The 17,201-nt window shown below is 39.2% G+C and overlaps 1 protein-coding gene across 1 annotated transcript in view; it reads left to right on the top strand.

Moving 5' to 3' along the window:
- The window catches only part of LOC121705284 (cell wall integrity and stress response component 3-like), a 58,288-nt gene that overhangs the window by 8,279 nt on the left and 32,808 nt on the right, over positions 1–17,201 (top strand). The window contains exon 2 of the mRNA XM_042086181.1: positions 1,773–1,861. Coding sequence (XP_041942115.1) covers positions 1,793–1,861 — 69 coding nt within the window. The 5' untranslated portion in view covers positions 1,773–1,792. The remainder of the gene's footprint in view (positions 1–1,772; positions 1,862–17,201) is intronic.

The raw sequence follows: 17,201 nt of genomic DNA, 5'->3' as shown, positions 1-17,201 counted from the left end.
AACTGTGCTTTTGAATAGATATCAGCTTTTGAATAGCATGCTTCAGGTGGCATGGATGCAGCACAAAGTATTTTTCCCAAAGGCTGATCACATCATACTTTCCCAGATATGGGTAGGCTAGACTGTCTTGAAAACCATATAGCCTAGCATATGAAGAGCTCTTTTCCAAAACGCTATAAATCCATTTTTGTAAACATTAATAAGTCATGTTACTTAATTGTGTTTCTCAGGTAATATCAATAGAATTGCAGTTGTGTTTTTTGATTGAGTAAAAAACAGTTACCCAATTACAGTTCCGAAGACAAAATAATCATTTAAAACTCTTCTTATGTGTCCTAATATATTATATGTGATATATTATTATTAATTTAAATCACCCCCCCCCCCCCCCCTTGTTTTGGCGTGCCATCCCAAGATTTGCAAAGGCCTCCCCTGACCACCCCTGTCAAAAATGTCTGCTGGTGCCACTGAATAGCATGTGCCCCAATTGTCCTCAAATGCTGGTGTTTTCACTAATTCGTTTCACTCATTCCTGGCTGAGGGCTCTATTTTGCACACTGGCGCATGGCGTAAAACTCGTTTTCCACCCCGCGCAAAGTTTAATTTCTTATTTTGCACGTTTCATTTTTAAACAATGTGCCCAGGGATGTGGCAATTAACAACTTAGGGAGTGGCTTAGCGCATTGTCTAAAAATCGCTATTGTACACCTGGTCCGAAATCTATAGCGAGTTGTTTATATGTTATTTTAAAAGCGCATTGTCAACAGTCATATTGGCGGGTGCACATATCATCCATGAACGCACACCAGCCACATCCAAGCAAAACATTACAAATTGCACAATTACAATAGGAAACATAATTAGAATAAAAATATTACGAAATACTGTACATCTCATGATGAGTAGTTATTCACCATCATTTGCAAATTGGTAATGACGGTTAAAAGTGATTAGGGGAGAGGCGAGAGACACGTATGGAGCACAACTGAAGATGCACTGTCACTATCTATCTATCTATCTATCTATCTATCTATCTATCTGAGATATAAGCAACTCCTCTAATCATTTGAGCAATATTAGGGTAAGTGTTGCTTTTTCCAGCCTATGTTTTCGATGGTAACCCATTGTCAGTCAATAGTGAAAGTAACTGCATATAACTGTCTTGTCGTTGACTGACACCAAGGTGAAGTTAGTTTCACTTTGCCAATGAGTTCAAATAATAGAGGAGTGCAAATGCATGAAGGCTATGCTAGGTTTTAGTAAAGCATGGTTTAGTGGAATGACTATTCCATACGGTCTCGCAAGCAGCCTCCTTCAAATGCGCCGTTGAATGTCAAAATACCGGTGCATTTATTTGACATCGCGCTTTGCGCCGTTAAAGGGAATGACAGATGTCATTCTCATTGGTTTAAATTATGTTATACGCCCCAAACACACCCATGACTAATTAAAAAACCTAGGAACACCTTGTTGCGCCATGCGCTCGACGTTTGATAACGAAAACCCTCCCAATGTGGACTGGACACATCCTACTAAATTTGAATAAGCCTTTGACGAGTGACGATGCGCTTTTGACTGTCACGATAGGGCCCTGAGAGTGTTTAGAAGAAACTGTGAGGAAGAAATTGTGAGGTTGTCCGCAAAAGCATAACAGCCTACATTGTCTGTGTACAGTATATTAAATCCAGGTATATTAAATCCAGCTGTTCTAAGGTTGGGCTGACATGTTTTTAAACTGTTAATTGGATCTTGTGCTTTTCTCTTTGTGCAAGGCAGTCCACAACATGAGGAAATGATTGCTGATGGTTGCCACAGTCACGTGATGAGTGGGACATCCTTGACCATAAAAACACTGCTAATTGTGAGTAGAATGACAAATTGATGAAAATTCAAATATCACAATTATATGAAGGTTAACTTATGAATATATTATATGAACATATTATATGAATGTTAACTTATGAAGGTTAAAGACCCCCTATGTAACATTTTTACACAGTTTAGTTTGTAATAAATGAGTTTAGAAATCATTGTGATGGTTAAATGACCTATTGTGGTGAGAATCACAGCTTTCCCTGCTCCCTCTACCGTCTGCTAGCGGAAAACCAGCCTTGCAAGATCTGCACTAGCGTTCCAGCAGTGTCTGAATCAGGAAGTCCCGTAAGAAGCGAGAACGAGCGAGAAACACTAAATGAACGAGCGAGAAACACTAACACACGCCTCACTCAAGCACCTTTTAGCCATGCCGGCTAACTAATAATGCATGCGCATTACTTGAAAAGAACTAGCACAGTTGAACAGTGAAGGTAACGATCTCTTAAACATGTGAAAAACGTGAACTTGAAGAAGTGAAAATTTAACAATATGAACTATGAATATTGAACAACTTGAAGCTACATCTATAAGTGTGAACATGCTTAACAAAATATGGGAACAAAACATGGGAACTAAACGTGCATTAGGCCTACGAATATAATCAGTGGGATCCCTGTGCTTGTTTCCCTGCAACAAGAAGGTTCCATCTGGGGGTGATGGAAGACAGTGACACCCTCAGTGTGTTTGAAATGTCCAGTCGATTGCGCAATTTGGTCTTAGTTGCAGTCATTGCCGAAAACCCGGCCTCGCATAGATACGTGGTGGGAAATGGTAGCAACGTTTTCAGAGCTTTTACGGCTACACTGTAAAAAAAAAAAAAGTAAAAAAACGGTAATTTTCTGGCAGCTGGGGTGCCAGAAAAATACTGTGAAATAACAGATAATTACTTTCTCATAAAAATACGGTTATTTTCCATAATTAAAATACAGTTTGTAGTTGTAATTTTAACAAGATTTTGCCTTATTTTCATGTTGTTTTTAATGTTTAATTAGAAACAGTCACATTTTAAAACAATGAAATTACCAATAAATATGGTAAATAAATGTTGTATTACGAATAATACTGCTTAAATTTAAAGAAATGTGCTGTTCTTAGCTGGTTTTTAATGGAAAAAGGTTGTATAATCATTTATATTTGACGTAATATAACAGTAAATGGACATAAAATAATGTGATTCATCTTTCAAAACATGTAAAAAACATCGTCTTGGGTTTACAATTGCAATAATTTACTTTTATTTTTAAATCACATCAAATGCATATTTAGTTATTTTACATTTGTTTTTAACATTTACTTAAACATTTTGTTTTAAAACAATGAAATTACCCATAAAGATGGTAAATTAACATTGTAATATGAATAATAATGTTTAAATGTACAGAAATGCGCTTTTAGTTGGTTTTAATGGCATTGTTTTATGTAAAAAGGCTGTATATTACTTTATATTAGATGTAAAGTAACAGTATACAACAATAATTTGCAAACAAACAAAAAAAAAGTAATAATATATAGTAATAAATAACTTGGTCACCATAGTCACCATATATGGATTACAAACTTACATTAAACCTCACTGGAAATGAATCCATACTCTATCTAAGGTTTCCATAACCTGGATCAATTAACCATACATCCAAAACATTGATGACAAACTTTGTCAAACCTCTCTGGAAATAAATCCATACTCTATCCAAGGCATCCATATCTTGGTCAAGTAATCCACAAAATTGATAACGCTACATAATAGATAAATGAAACCTCACTGGATATTAATCCATAACAGTCTGTAACTTGGACAAAGTATCCATAACTTGTGAGCACTTCTTATTCCCTCCACTCTTAGTCTGCAATTCTGGTGATCAGTGTGAGAACCTTTGGACTGACTGCAAGTTTTCTTTTGGTGGCGTTCCGCTCCACTTTTGATCCCTTGTCCGGATTTATCTTGAAGAGGCACCTGTCAAATGAAAAAAAAAAAAAACTTTAGTCACTGTGGATTGTACTGTAATTTAATGTTTTCATACATTTGCAATAAGGTTACACAACAGTGTAGACAGAGCTTGTTTGTGAAAGTGTTTGGACATACAGGGAACTGTGGAATTCAAAGAGTAGTTCTCTTGTTTATTCGCTTGGAAAATCGCCACGTTTCATGTTGTGTGACCTTACACATTTTTATCAACTACTCATGCAACTGTATTTAAGTAGGGAAAACGTGGATGTTTTTGATTACTGCTATCTTCCTCCCTCTATGGCTACGTCTGAGCCCGCTAGCACAGCAACATGCTAACACATTCGCGCCGCGCACCAGAGCGTTTGATTGCACGTACCGACACGGGAGAGCTATGACTCAACTCGTGAAAGTTAAGGTAAGAACATATATTACTACTGACATTGGGTGGCGTGTTCCTTTAACAGTAGCCTACAGAGGCCTAATAATGCGATTTCAGTGTACTTTTTTTAAAATGTTAATAATTAAAGATAAAACATTCAGTACTAACCTTAAAAACCTGAGGAGATTTGTAGAGGTGCAGGTGCTTTACCTTCAGGGTATATTCACAGCAGGGAAGCCTGACAGCACTCCGACCAGACAGGAACCAGCACTGCCACTGAGGAGGCCCCAATAGGAGGTGGAGTTGGGTCGCGGAGAAAAGCAGCATGGAGCTGCCGAGATGGACAATTTGATTATTGATGTATTTGTAGAAAACCATAAATGCGGTTATAGGCTACCAAGAAAATTGATAACAGCACTAATTGCATCTTTCGACTGTCATCTCATTTGCTTATAACCATAACCTAGGCTACTAACAGGAGCTAAGTGAGTTAGCCATAACACGTTCGCTACGTGATGGTTTTCTAATGGAAAATATAGGCTACCTGAAAGATAACCAGATGATGCATCCTAAACACCTAGTTTAGGATGCATCATCGTCCGGCTGGGAAATTTAGCTCAAAGTCTCAAAAAGCATCTGAGTCAACGTTCATTCCCAAACACCCATATAGGCTACTTCAACCCTCTATTTTCAAAGGTGATTCAAGTAAGGAAGAGCATGGCTCAAAGTAAAGTAACTAGGACTGAAACTACATAAATTCGTCAAAGTGAATAATTTGTGTCAACTCGCCGCAATGTAGATTTATTAACGCACCCGTGATCTACATCTCCATTTAAACCAAATGTTTTAAAGCGCACGTTGAGAGATGTATCCAGGGCAGGGCTGTACCTACACATATTTGTTGCACGTGCTACAAAAATCATTCTTTGCGATGGATGATTTAGTACCAATGTTACACCGGTCCAATACAGTTTTGCCTATGGCTATACCGTGAGACTGAGACGTTTTTTGTTTGTTCGAAGTGTGTGTTTAGGGTGTGAGAGGGGAGTCGATTTGCTTTGATTCCAGCTTGGTAGTAGTAGTCTATGCGATTAAAAAACACGTGTGTGTGAAGTATCCAAACAATGATAACGCTTTCATTATGGCTGCTTTAGCCATAGACCTTGAGCTACTGTACAGTGGTTTGGGTTCCATTTAGAAGTGTCGCTTTCCGTGATTCACACAGCTGCTTGAAATGTATTAGTACTGATATGCAAAACTATTAACTTTTCGCCAAGAGGTGGCAGCTTAAGTCCGCTTGATACTGTAAGCCATTGGTTCCCAAAGGAGATTTTATTTGGGTCGCCAGCGTAGCCTAGTGACAATTTATGTTGTGTAATAACTATATACCTTAGCTTATAGTTTGTTAACAGTCACGGTTTTGTCATAACTCCCTCTATGCATTTTTGCATTTACAATAGCTCTGAAACCGCATTTACAATGCATCCAGAGCTATTGTAAATGCAAAATGTTTTGCATTTACAATAGCTCTGGATATCTCAATTGCAAAATTAAACTATATTTCTATTGGGCGCCTACAATGGACTAGGCTGGGTGAACTGCCGGCGATTCCTTTTTGATTTCTTAAAAGATTGAGCTTGGTCTGGCGAAAGCCAGACTAACCATGGACCTCATAGTTGCAAAATGCAAGGGAACATGAATCAGCATATTATTTGCACAAACAATAACGGACAGTAGCTCTTCAACTTGGCCCGTTAAAATGTGTATGAACAGTCTAGCAACACATTTCATGAAGGCCCTTTTGGACATGTCAGTTATTTGCACCACTGGGTAAAACGGCATTTTGTTTTAGACTACTGGTATTTAATTTGTGCATTGACAATAAAGCTGAATATCATATGAACTAGATGACTAAACTTATGCATATGTAGAAGAAGAAACATTCACAAAAATCCATGACATGACCTCTCTTCTTGATAGCTGTTGAAAACTGCATGGAACTGACAGGGATTGTTTTGTTTAATAATAAATAAATAAATAAATACATTATGCTGCTACCTTCTGCCTTTCCCAAATACAATGTAGCCTACAGGTGTACCTTTCATCAGTCCAGTTGCAATGGATGGACTGTGATGAACTGCCCTACTTGTGATTGTTTAGATATTTTAAAGGTTTTATAACAATGCTACACATTTTTTGGCAAGTGCTACAAATCTATTCACCTTTGCAGCGCCAGTAGGCTACTTTGTGTGCGGCCCGCAAACACACATTCCAAACAAGCATACACAAAAGTTTCAAGAGTGGGGGATGGAGTAGAAGATGGAGACAAATTCATTTATATGATTTATTTTCACGGAATGGATGTACAGGACTGAGCGGCGGTCATATTTTGTACCGCTATGCGGTACATCTAGTTTTAGAGTCTAATCAGAGAATGTCTAATAAGGGGAGAACCGCCACTCTCGGGAAACTTCCGGTTTCTGAACTGGTTGCAGTTCCTTTTCTGGTTCCACATGAGAGCGCTCACGAATAAATGCAGAATTAATGGAGGTCTATGGAGCTGTACCCCTCAAATCCACTTTTCTCGGGATATATTTTTTTGCCCAGAAATTTGAATGTTGCATGTGAAAGAGGGGACAGAGAAAATACACACCGCTGAAATATTTTTTGAGTCACTTATTTGTTCTAAAAAGCCTTTCAAATGCGTCAATGACGTCATTCATTAGCAGAAAGCTAGTGTGTTGTGGGCAACAATGACCCAACCTGTAAGAAATCGAAAGGACGTAAGTACTCGTTCATTCAACTTTTGACCTATAATCCATAGTGAGCTTGCAGAAACCACAATCAAATCTTCGATTTTTCAACGACAACCAGGTGAAAGAGACAAATTTAGCCGTCTAGCTCCATAGACCCCCATTGTTTTTGCACTTATTCGTGATCGCCCCTAGCGGAACTGCAACAGATTGCAGGTACAATGGAGTTAATAGGGAGTGATCCGGCTCTCCGTAAACGGGCTCTGGTCTAATCAAAGATTCAACCGTCTCTGGTCTAATGGTGACTGACGAATCACCACTTAATATGCGTTATTTTTTCTAAAATTAATTCATCGAAATTAATCGTGTTATTTTGACAGCCCTAATATATATATATTTATTATTATTTATTTAACCCGAGCTTGCACGTTAGCCTGTGTGTGCACTCATGATGATTCTCTACAACAACTTTTTACTGCATTACAATGAACAAAGTAAAGGCAAAAAAGTGTTTCTTTGTCGAATTGGGATGCAATGTGAGCCTTGAATTGGATACCATGCAGGAATTTGCTAGGATCTCAAAACCGGATTATGAACATGCTTTGCCATAGAGCAGCGGTTCCCGAACTTTTATTCCTGTGTACCACCACCTACATCCTGACTCGGCTTGCGTACCCCCACCACATAAAAACGTAGCACATTGACGCATTCCAGGAATCATGTTTAACTAGAAAATTCCAAGGAAGGAATTACCATTGCATGTAAATGCAAAAAGGCTGCTGTGTAAAACAATGTATTAAAATACAAATTACTTACAGTATGATTACTGAGATTACATAGACAATATCCTTGAAAACCACTTACTAGGTTAGATGTTAGCTTAGAGTATATGACAGTTAGTACAAATAAATTGTTAATTCAATATTGATCAATATTCTTTGTTTTAATATAGTACAGTAGAAACAACAGCAGAATGATACTAAGAATACACTAATGATCACTTAACACTTAAAATTCTAAGTTGTTGAAACCAAAATATATATATTTAGATATTTACCAGTGGTAATTCTGAACATGCAGCAACAGCTAGAGATTTCAGTTAATGGTAACAGTTTGATGGTGATATAGACTGAAGAATAAAAAAGCCAGCCCTTCAGATGATCAGTTTTAGACAGAACTTAGGTTAGAATCTTAATTTTCAAACAGCACAGATAAGTTTCACAGATTTCACAGCATAATTGAAAGGTATGAATGAATGACAGATATGATTCACAGGTACTGTATGTTTGTTTTATATGGATGTCAGTACAGTTGTCACGCATCAATATAGTTATGTCTCAAGTCTCAGAGTAGATTTCAGGATAAGTCTCAGTATAGTTCAAAGGTATGTACACAGATCTGTTGATATATGTTTGTAAGAATGGTGCTAGCAATATTGTCAGCAATGTTGTCCATGATGTATGGTTGACAGGTGTGCACACAGACAGGCACAAACACGGTCATCAACACTGTAACCTAAAAGACAAAAGTAAACAAGTTAAACAGTTATACTGCAATTGTACTGTACAGTTGTTTGTGGGTCAGTGACAGATAAGGGTTGGTAAGATGACAAATTCAAAAATATGTTTAAAACTTTAAAACAAAACATGCCTGAGGTTTGTTAAAGTGTATACTTTGTATTTTCTGTTGTATTCATATTATTCAATATGATGTTTATACTATTTTTTTTTACAAAAGATAGAACTGACAGCCTGTTAAATTGTCAAATGGTGTAACCACAAAAATGACAAATATCTAATATTTCACACCTCCTAGAGGTCATGCAATTGCTGTCATGAAATTAGTAGTTTATTTAGTAATATCCTATGAGAATATGTTTTATTATATTTATTTCTAAATTTAAATGATATGGGGTTTTCATTGTACTGAAACCATCTTGTTTTATGTCTATTCTTTGACCATTTCAGAAAAAATGGTTTAAACAGCCATTATTACAGTATGGTAGAGTATTAAATCATTATCCATATACATTTTTTGTACAATTTTAGTATTTTAAGACAAAATACTGGTTACACCAACTGACATAAATCGGTTACACCAACTGACCATAAAACGTCTACAGCAATAGGACAAAAAATTGACACAGAAAATAGGCATCAAGGTAAACTGAATTTGATATTTTAATATATATTCATATCATTCATCACATTCTATATCAAAAATCATTTCATAACATCAATGAAGAAACAGGATTAATCTGTGTTAACCTGTGTAACCTATTGGATTTCAGTTCAGTTCTCATACAGATAAGAGAGATAAAGGGCCCTATTTTGCGACACAAAACCCAAAACCCAGCGCAAACCGTATTATTGTCCTGACGCAAAGCTTTTTCCTATCTTACACTTCACTTTTATTAAACATTGTGTGGCAGTTACCGACATAAGGTCTGACACATGATCTAAAAATCGTTGTCTTACACCATCTAAAAAACATTACACCACTGACCAGGGAAAACCTTGTCTACAGCGAAAGGTGCATATGAAGCACAGCTGAAGACGCACTGTCACGAGATGTAAGCAGCAACTCCTCTGCAGGATAAATGTCCTTAGGTTTTTTATTCAGTCATTTGAACATTATTGGTGCAAGTGTTGATTTTGTCAAGTTTTCAATGGTAACAGATTGTCGGTCAATAGTGAAAGTAATTAACTGTGTATAACTGTTTTGTCGTTGACTATGACACCACGATGAAGTTAGTTTCACTTTCCCTATGCGTTCAAATAACAGACGAATGCAGATGTGTGAAGCCTATAATCTGCTAGGTTTTAGTAAAGCATGGTTTAGTGTAATACCTGTTTCATACGGTCTTGCATGCAAGCAGATTCCTTCAAATGCTTCGCTGACTATCAAAATACTGATGCGATGTTTGAAGTTGCACTGCTTGCTGTTAAAGGGAATGACAGATGTCATTCTCATTGGTTTAAAGGATGTTACACCCAAATTACACCCATGACTGATTAAGAAACATAAGAGCTGCCTTTTTGTGCCAGGTGCCCGACATTTGATAACAAAACCACCCTGAATGTGGCCTGGACAAACCCCTAAATGTATTTACGCTATTCGCTAGTGACCATGCGTTTGAGATCGCTAAAATAGGGCCCAAAGTGTGTGTGAGAGAGATTAAGAGAGTGAAAGAGTGGGTATGATCATCATCATCTTAACAACCAACCAACAGCAGGATCTGCATTCACTTGCGCCAGAGACTTTCTAATGAGGAGACACAGCACTCAAAAAATCCTCCATAGAAATGTATGGGGTTAGTTTGTAACGCCGTTGTCTACACATATCCCACCCCTCCCTCAGCAAAACATGTGAATACATTGAGCCAATCATGTGGTGTGATGTGAATACATTGAGCCAATCACATGGTGTGTTGTGAAGACATCTTGCCAATCATGTGTTGTGAACTCTCCACTGGAGCAAGAGAAGACATCTTGCCAATCATGCGATGTGAACTCGCCACTGGAGCAAGATTGGTGTCGTGAAGCCTTGCGCACGCGCATTTCTGCTGAGTAGGATGCCCGATGAGTGACCAAAAAGCGTTGCTATATGGCCGCTGAGTGGAGGGACTTGCCTAAAAGGACTTTGCTTGCGCACTGTGGCGAGACACGTTTTCCTTGCTTGAAAGTGGCATGTATTGGGGGACAAGAAGTACACTTTATTTATAATAAATGTATTTATATTATTTATTTATAATTTAAACATACTATTTACATACATCGTAATAAAATATTAAAAATGAATTATGGAAGTTTAAATTTAAAATAAAAAACTTTGACATTTCAAAAATCGCTTAAATTACAATCTGATGAAACCATTTTAAAGCTACTGTTCATGCTAAACAGTTAATCACTATTTAAATTATAAAAATAATATAATGACACCCAACGACCTAAGCCACCATCACCTCACGCCCTGCCCCTGCCTGACGCCTCCTTGCCTGTGCCTGTTGAGGTGTCCACGACTCTGGCAGCGTTGACAGGGACATCAAGGAGGTGGTCATCCCCCAGCCCCCACACCCCCTCAATACCAGTGCAACACTCGCCTCCATCATCACAGGCTATCGTACCCCCACCATCACTGGATATTGCACCCCTCCCCCACATGGCGATCACGAACAATGAGGTGAAAACGACCTCAGTCAACAGCCATCAGACACACAGATCCCAAATGCACCCCTCCCCCTCCCCTCCCCTTACACCCCCATCATCACAACAGATCAAGTGAGAGTTCAACTAAAGAAACTGCACATCAATAAGGCAGCGGAGCCTGACAGACTGTGTCCAAGGCTACTCAAGGCCTGTGCTGCTGAACTGGGGGAGCCACTGAAGCACATCTTCAATTTGAGTCTAGGCCTTGGACAAGTTCCAACACTGTGGAAGACATCATGTCTCACCCCTGTCCCTAAGAAGCCACACCCTAGTGAACTTAATGACTACAGACCGTTCGCTCTTACATCACGTGATGAAAACAATGGAGCGACTGGTCTTAGGTATGCTCAGACCCCCGGTACGCCATGCACTAGACCCGTTACAGTTTGCATACCAGGAGAAAGTGGGCGTGGACGATGCCATCACTTATCTTCTACACAGGACACATTCTCACCTAGACAAGGGGAAAAGTGCTGTGAGAATCATGTTCTTTGATTTCTCAAGTGCTTTTAACACCATCCAACCCCTCAGACTGGGAGACAAGCTCTTGCAGATGGGTGTGGACACTCACCTGGTAACCTGGATTACAGATTACCTGACCGAGCGACCACAGTTCATCAGACTGAAGAACTGTCTCTCTGACACCGGGATCAGCAGCACCGGAGCGCCACAGGGAACTGTACTCTCTCCAGTCCTGTTCACCCTGTACACATCTGACTTCTGCTACAACACCAAGTCATGCCACATGCAGAAGTTTTCTGATGATGCTGCAATTGTGGGGTGTATCAGGAACGGGCAGGAGGAGGAGTACAGGAGCCTGGTGGAGGACTTTGTACAATGGTGCAAACTCAATCATCTTCAACTCAACACTTCAAAGACCAAGGAGATGGTGGTGGACTTCCGCAGGTCTAAGCCCACTCTGCTACCAGTCCCCATTGATGGGGTCAATGTGGAGGTGGTAAGCACCTACAAGTATCTGGGTCTCCACCTGGACAATAAACTGGACTGGTCAGCCAACACTGATGCACTCTACAAGAAAGGGCAGAGCAGGCTGTACTTCCTGAGGAGGCTGCAGTCCTTCAATGTGTGCAGCAAGCTCCTCAGGATGTTCTACCAGTCTGTTGTTGCCAGTGTCCTCTTCTATGCAGTGGTATGCTGGGGAGGAGGCACAAAGAAGAAGGATGCGGGGCAAATTGACAGGCTGGTAAGGAAAGCTGGCTCTGTAGTGGGAGCTGAACTGGAGTGCATCACTTCAATATCTGACAAAAGGACCCTGCACAAACTGATCAACATCTTGGACAATGAGTGTCACCCACTCCACAGCACTATTGTTAAGCAGAAGAGCCTGATCAGCTGGAGACTTCGCTCACTGCCTTGCACAACAGACAGACTGAGGAAGTCATTTGTCCCCAGGGCCATTGAACTGTTCAATGCTTCACTTAAGGGAAGAGGAGATATAGACTTCTCTGCATAGTCTGTCTGCCTCTTCACCCCCCTCCATGTTTGGATACTGTCTGTCTAGCCACTTTTTACCACTGTCTTTCTGCCTCACTGTTTGCGTGTTATATTAGCACATTAGCACATATGCATAACCCCTCCCTCCATGCCACAGCCAAACTGTGGCCACACTTATACCTTTTCTTAAAATAGTTATAGATATATAGACTGTATTCTTGCACTGTTGCACTGTTGGACTTACTCATTTGCACTATCACCATGACACCCACTCACACAGAGCACCTTACCTTACCTTACTATGCACAGAGAATCACAGGCTCAGTCCCTGTCTCAGTCATTGCAAGTGCCTCTTGATTGATTAATCACCACTATGTGGATACTGTTTTTAGAATTGATTTAGATTAAGTGTTAATTAGTATAATTTGTATTTTAGTATATTTAGTATATTCTTTATCTTCTACTGTCCTTATTGCTTAGTTGTGTTTTTATATTATATACTTTTAATTACTTTTTCTGCTGTTAGTGAATGTGTGTGTGTTGTCTGTATGCTACTGAGACCTTGAATTTCCCCTGGGGATCAATAAAGTATCTATCTATCTATCTATCTATCTATCTATCTATCTATCTATCTATCTTTCTTAGCAGTTATGCTAACAATGTTACTTAGCTAACTCAGCTAATGTTTACTAGCAGTTATGCTAACAATGCTAACTATGTTAACAATGCTAACCATGTAACCATGATCAATAAAGTATCTATCTATCTATCTATCTATCTATCTATCTATCTATCTTTCTTAGCAGTTATGCTAACAATGTTACTTAGCTAACTCTGCTAATGTTTACTAGCAGTTATGCTAACAATGCTAACTATGTTAACAATGCTAACCATGTTGCTAGGCTGTTGCTAGGGTGCTTGAGGTGGTTGCTAAGCTGTTGCTAGGGTAGTTATGGTGGTTGCTATGCTGGTTGCTAGGGTAAACATGTTGGTTGCTATATTGGTTGCTAGGTTGTAACTGTGGAACTGCTAGGCCGGTGCTAGGGTACTTGAGGTGGTTGCTAGGATGTTGCTAGGTTAGTTGTGGTGGTTTCTAAGCTGGTTGCTAGGTTAAACTCTTCGGTTGCTTTATTGGTTGCTAGGTTGTAACTGTGGAAGTGGTTGCTAGGCTGTTGCTAGGGTACTTGAGGTGATTGCTATGTTGGTAGCTAGGTAGGTGGTGGTTTAATATAGTTGGAATGGCTGAACAGTTAAATAGGTGGATAGTTTAAATGGTTAAATTGTTAAACAGTGAGTTATTGTGGTGAGGACTTTTATTTTGAAACAGTTGTGGACAGAGGAAGCAGTGGAACAGGATCTGTAGTCTTAAGAGAATAAGATTGTATGCTTAAAGCCTGAGAAACTGACAGTTGGTGCAGAGTTGCAACACTCTTTGAAGTCGCCGCCACGCGGTCACGTTTTTCACGTACGCTTCAACAGTTCCAAACAGCTCTTTGCGTGTCGTGTTATTTCAATAGGATAGACAGCAGCGAGTGCGTTATTGAACGGGAAACATTACAACAAACCAAAAACGAGTGTTATTACGTGTTAGCATGCTTACATTATAGTGTCAATTACATATTGCGAGTATAATTGGTCTGCAACATCGATCTAAAATATGTTCTTTGGTAGTTCTAACATTGAACATTTGTTTCCTTGCTGGACATTAAGATGTTATTGGATTCCTACATTTGCCTGTATCACGCTACATATACTTTACTTACATTGTCAAAACGTAGGCTATGCATTTAGTATCCTTTTTGTGTGTGGACATTAGATCCAGTGTCCTTTTCAGTTCGTTTGGTGAGATGAAGATGAAGGTGCCCCACCTGTGTGAAGCTGGCCCCCCATGTTACCCAAAAATTATTAAAAACACTGCTATTCTTTTGTGCTACGTTTGTGCCGGTTTGTGCTGTAAAAAAAAATCGTTTGTGCTGTTAAGGGTTTTAAGTAATTAAACTACATTTTCTGGCCAGTGACGTCACTCAGCCCCCCATACTTGACCAAATTTCCCCAAAATAGTCTCAATCGTTTGTGCTCATTTGTGCCCTTAAAAGTAACATTTGTGCTACTATGTTTTTTAAGATAATGGGACCCACTACACAGTAGCTTAAGGTGTGTTGCTAAAGCAGCCATAATAAAATGAAGGTGTCATTGTCTGGATACTTCACACACACGTGCTTTTTAATTTCACAGACTACAACTACCAAGCTGGAATCAAAGCACATCGATTCCCCTCTCACACCCTGCATGCACTTAAAACAAATAAACAGGCGTCTCAGTCTCACGCATGTATAGGCAAAACTGTATCAGACCGGTGTAACGTTGGTAAATCTTCCATTGCACAGAATGATTTTTGTAGCACTTGCAACAAATGACAGTCGAAAGATACAATTATAGTGCTGCTATCAATTTGCTTGGTATAACCGCATTTATAGTTTTCTACAAATGCAATCAAATTTGCCTCCATCACTCAACCAACGCTAACGGTAACATTATTGTACCTAGGTCCTTATTGATATTATAAGATTAACGTACCTGCAGTAAAAACCAAGCATGTCCGATAAACATTCTCATATTTATTTCGGCTTCAAGAAGAAATGGGAATTACATTTCATGTGAACATCGTCCTATCCTTATTAGACGTTCTCTGCGGTAAACTACAGTCCTTGTAGGAAGCGCCCATTGTTTTTCCAACCCACTTTTAACTTCCAACAAAATTACGTCTCACTGCAACGATGCGCCATCTAGTGGACAAACGACTACTTATCGCCAATACTGGAAATGCAGCCATGATGATGATGATGAATATTTGGCTTTCTTTTAATCCTACTGAATTTGTAAATATGTATCGGCCGTTCTAATACCAATAGTATGTGCGTACCTGTGTGTGTGTGCATGTGTATATGTGTGCACCGCCATCTACAGGCCAATGAGTGTACAGTCACTAAATGTACACATAACCTACATTTTTTTAGACCCCCCCATGGATGAAATTCTACGAAACTTGGCATACCCCCAGAGAATGCCAGGTCAATCATATACATAAAATTTGGTGCAGTTCTGAACATCTTAACTGAAGATGGGGGCGATTAAAGCAGAATAATATTGCATTTTCATTTTTTACCGGGGGGGTGCAAATCACAAATGAGAGATTATGGGCTAGGTTGATGTGGGCCCTTGAAACCAACATACCATAAAAATGTCTTCATCCTTGGTGCCACGGTTCAGGTAGTTATTTAGGAAAAACTGTAGGAAGAAGTAGATGACTGGAAAAAAAAAAAAAAACTTTGACAATCCCTATATGACCGCTTCGCTAGCGACGGTCATAATAATAATTGTCCTAAACACCCCTGCCTAAACCCCTACCCTCCTGTTTGCACCCCTCCACCCCGGAAGACAGGCATACCACAGGTAAGGTGAACATTCACTGCACAATACGACAACTAACATACAGGCACAGTTGAAGCGATCTCACTAAGATGTAAAAAGTGCGCACATGAAACCCCAACAACCGCCCCGACGCTATGCTTTGCATCAGACCATTTAGCGATACCAAGACCACGTATGACATTTCAATATTCCTTTGGCTTTTGCCATACACCATTCTTTTTTTTCACATGCATCAAAGAAAACGCTCGACAAACAACTGCCTAGGCTCCGAGATCTGTAAACAAAAACAATTGCTACCAAGGTTGGCAACCCAAATGTGACCGCACATATCTAGCGCCCTGTCGGCATAGACTATGGGTTAGGATACGTTTGATACACGCACGCACACACAAACAAATTCACTCTTTAAACAATGTCACTCGCGCCAAATACATGGAATTTACGGCTATACAAAGACTATTTACTATGCATAACATTTTATTTATACAAAGTTGGTGCACAAACTTTTGTGTAAGGTGTTTGCATGTTGGGTTCATAGACAGTAAAAGAAATGGACGAACAGACTCCGTCGTTTTCAATGGGAGGGCACTGAGTCAAATAGAACGATTTTTCAGTTGGTCCCCCCAGTACTGCGCAGACTCACACTTAACTTTGTGACGTTATCCATCGAACTGAATTTTGTAACTCATATAATAGATACACAGAAATTCTTCTCAAACTTCCTTTGCCTTCAAAGTCATCAAAGTTAAACATTTATTTATGTATTATTATTAATATCATCCTCACCAAGTCGTGTTAATGTTGAAGCTACCACACATGATCATCTTCAAAAACAGTCATGCTAAAAACAAAACAAAAAGTTATAGCCTTGAAGCTAATCTTCTTTCCACTTTTCCGATCCATCGAAAACCTCTGAAATGATTAGTGCCGTTTTTAAAAAAAATTAGGTTTACTTTTTTTATTATTATTAGGTTGCCTCTGTGTAATGCTTTACCTTAACATACGGTCGTGTATGCTAGGTTTTGCTTATGAGTTACCGTCATAGACAGTAAGGTGGACTGAGCTTCTTATCCAAACAATACGGTTATCTCCCTACGGCGCGAAAGAGAGCTTACGTCAAAGCTATAGCTTCCCTCCAACCGAACAAGCTA

This window comes from Alosa sapidissima, chromosome 3, assembly GCF_018492685.1.
Source record: "Alosa sapidissima isolate fAloSap1 chromosome 3, fAloSap1.pri, whole genome shotgun sequence".
Classification (NCBI taxonomy): Eukaryota; Metazoa; Chordata; class Actinopteri; order Clupeiformes; family Clupeidae; genus Alosa; species Alosa sapidissima.
This window is presented reverse-complemented; position numbering and strand designations above follow the sequence as displayed.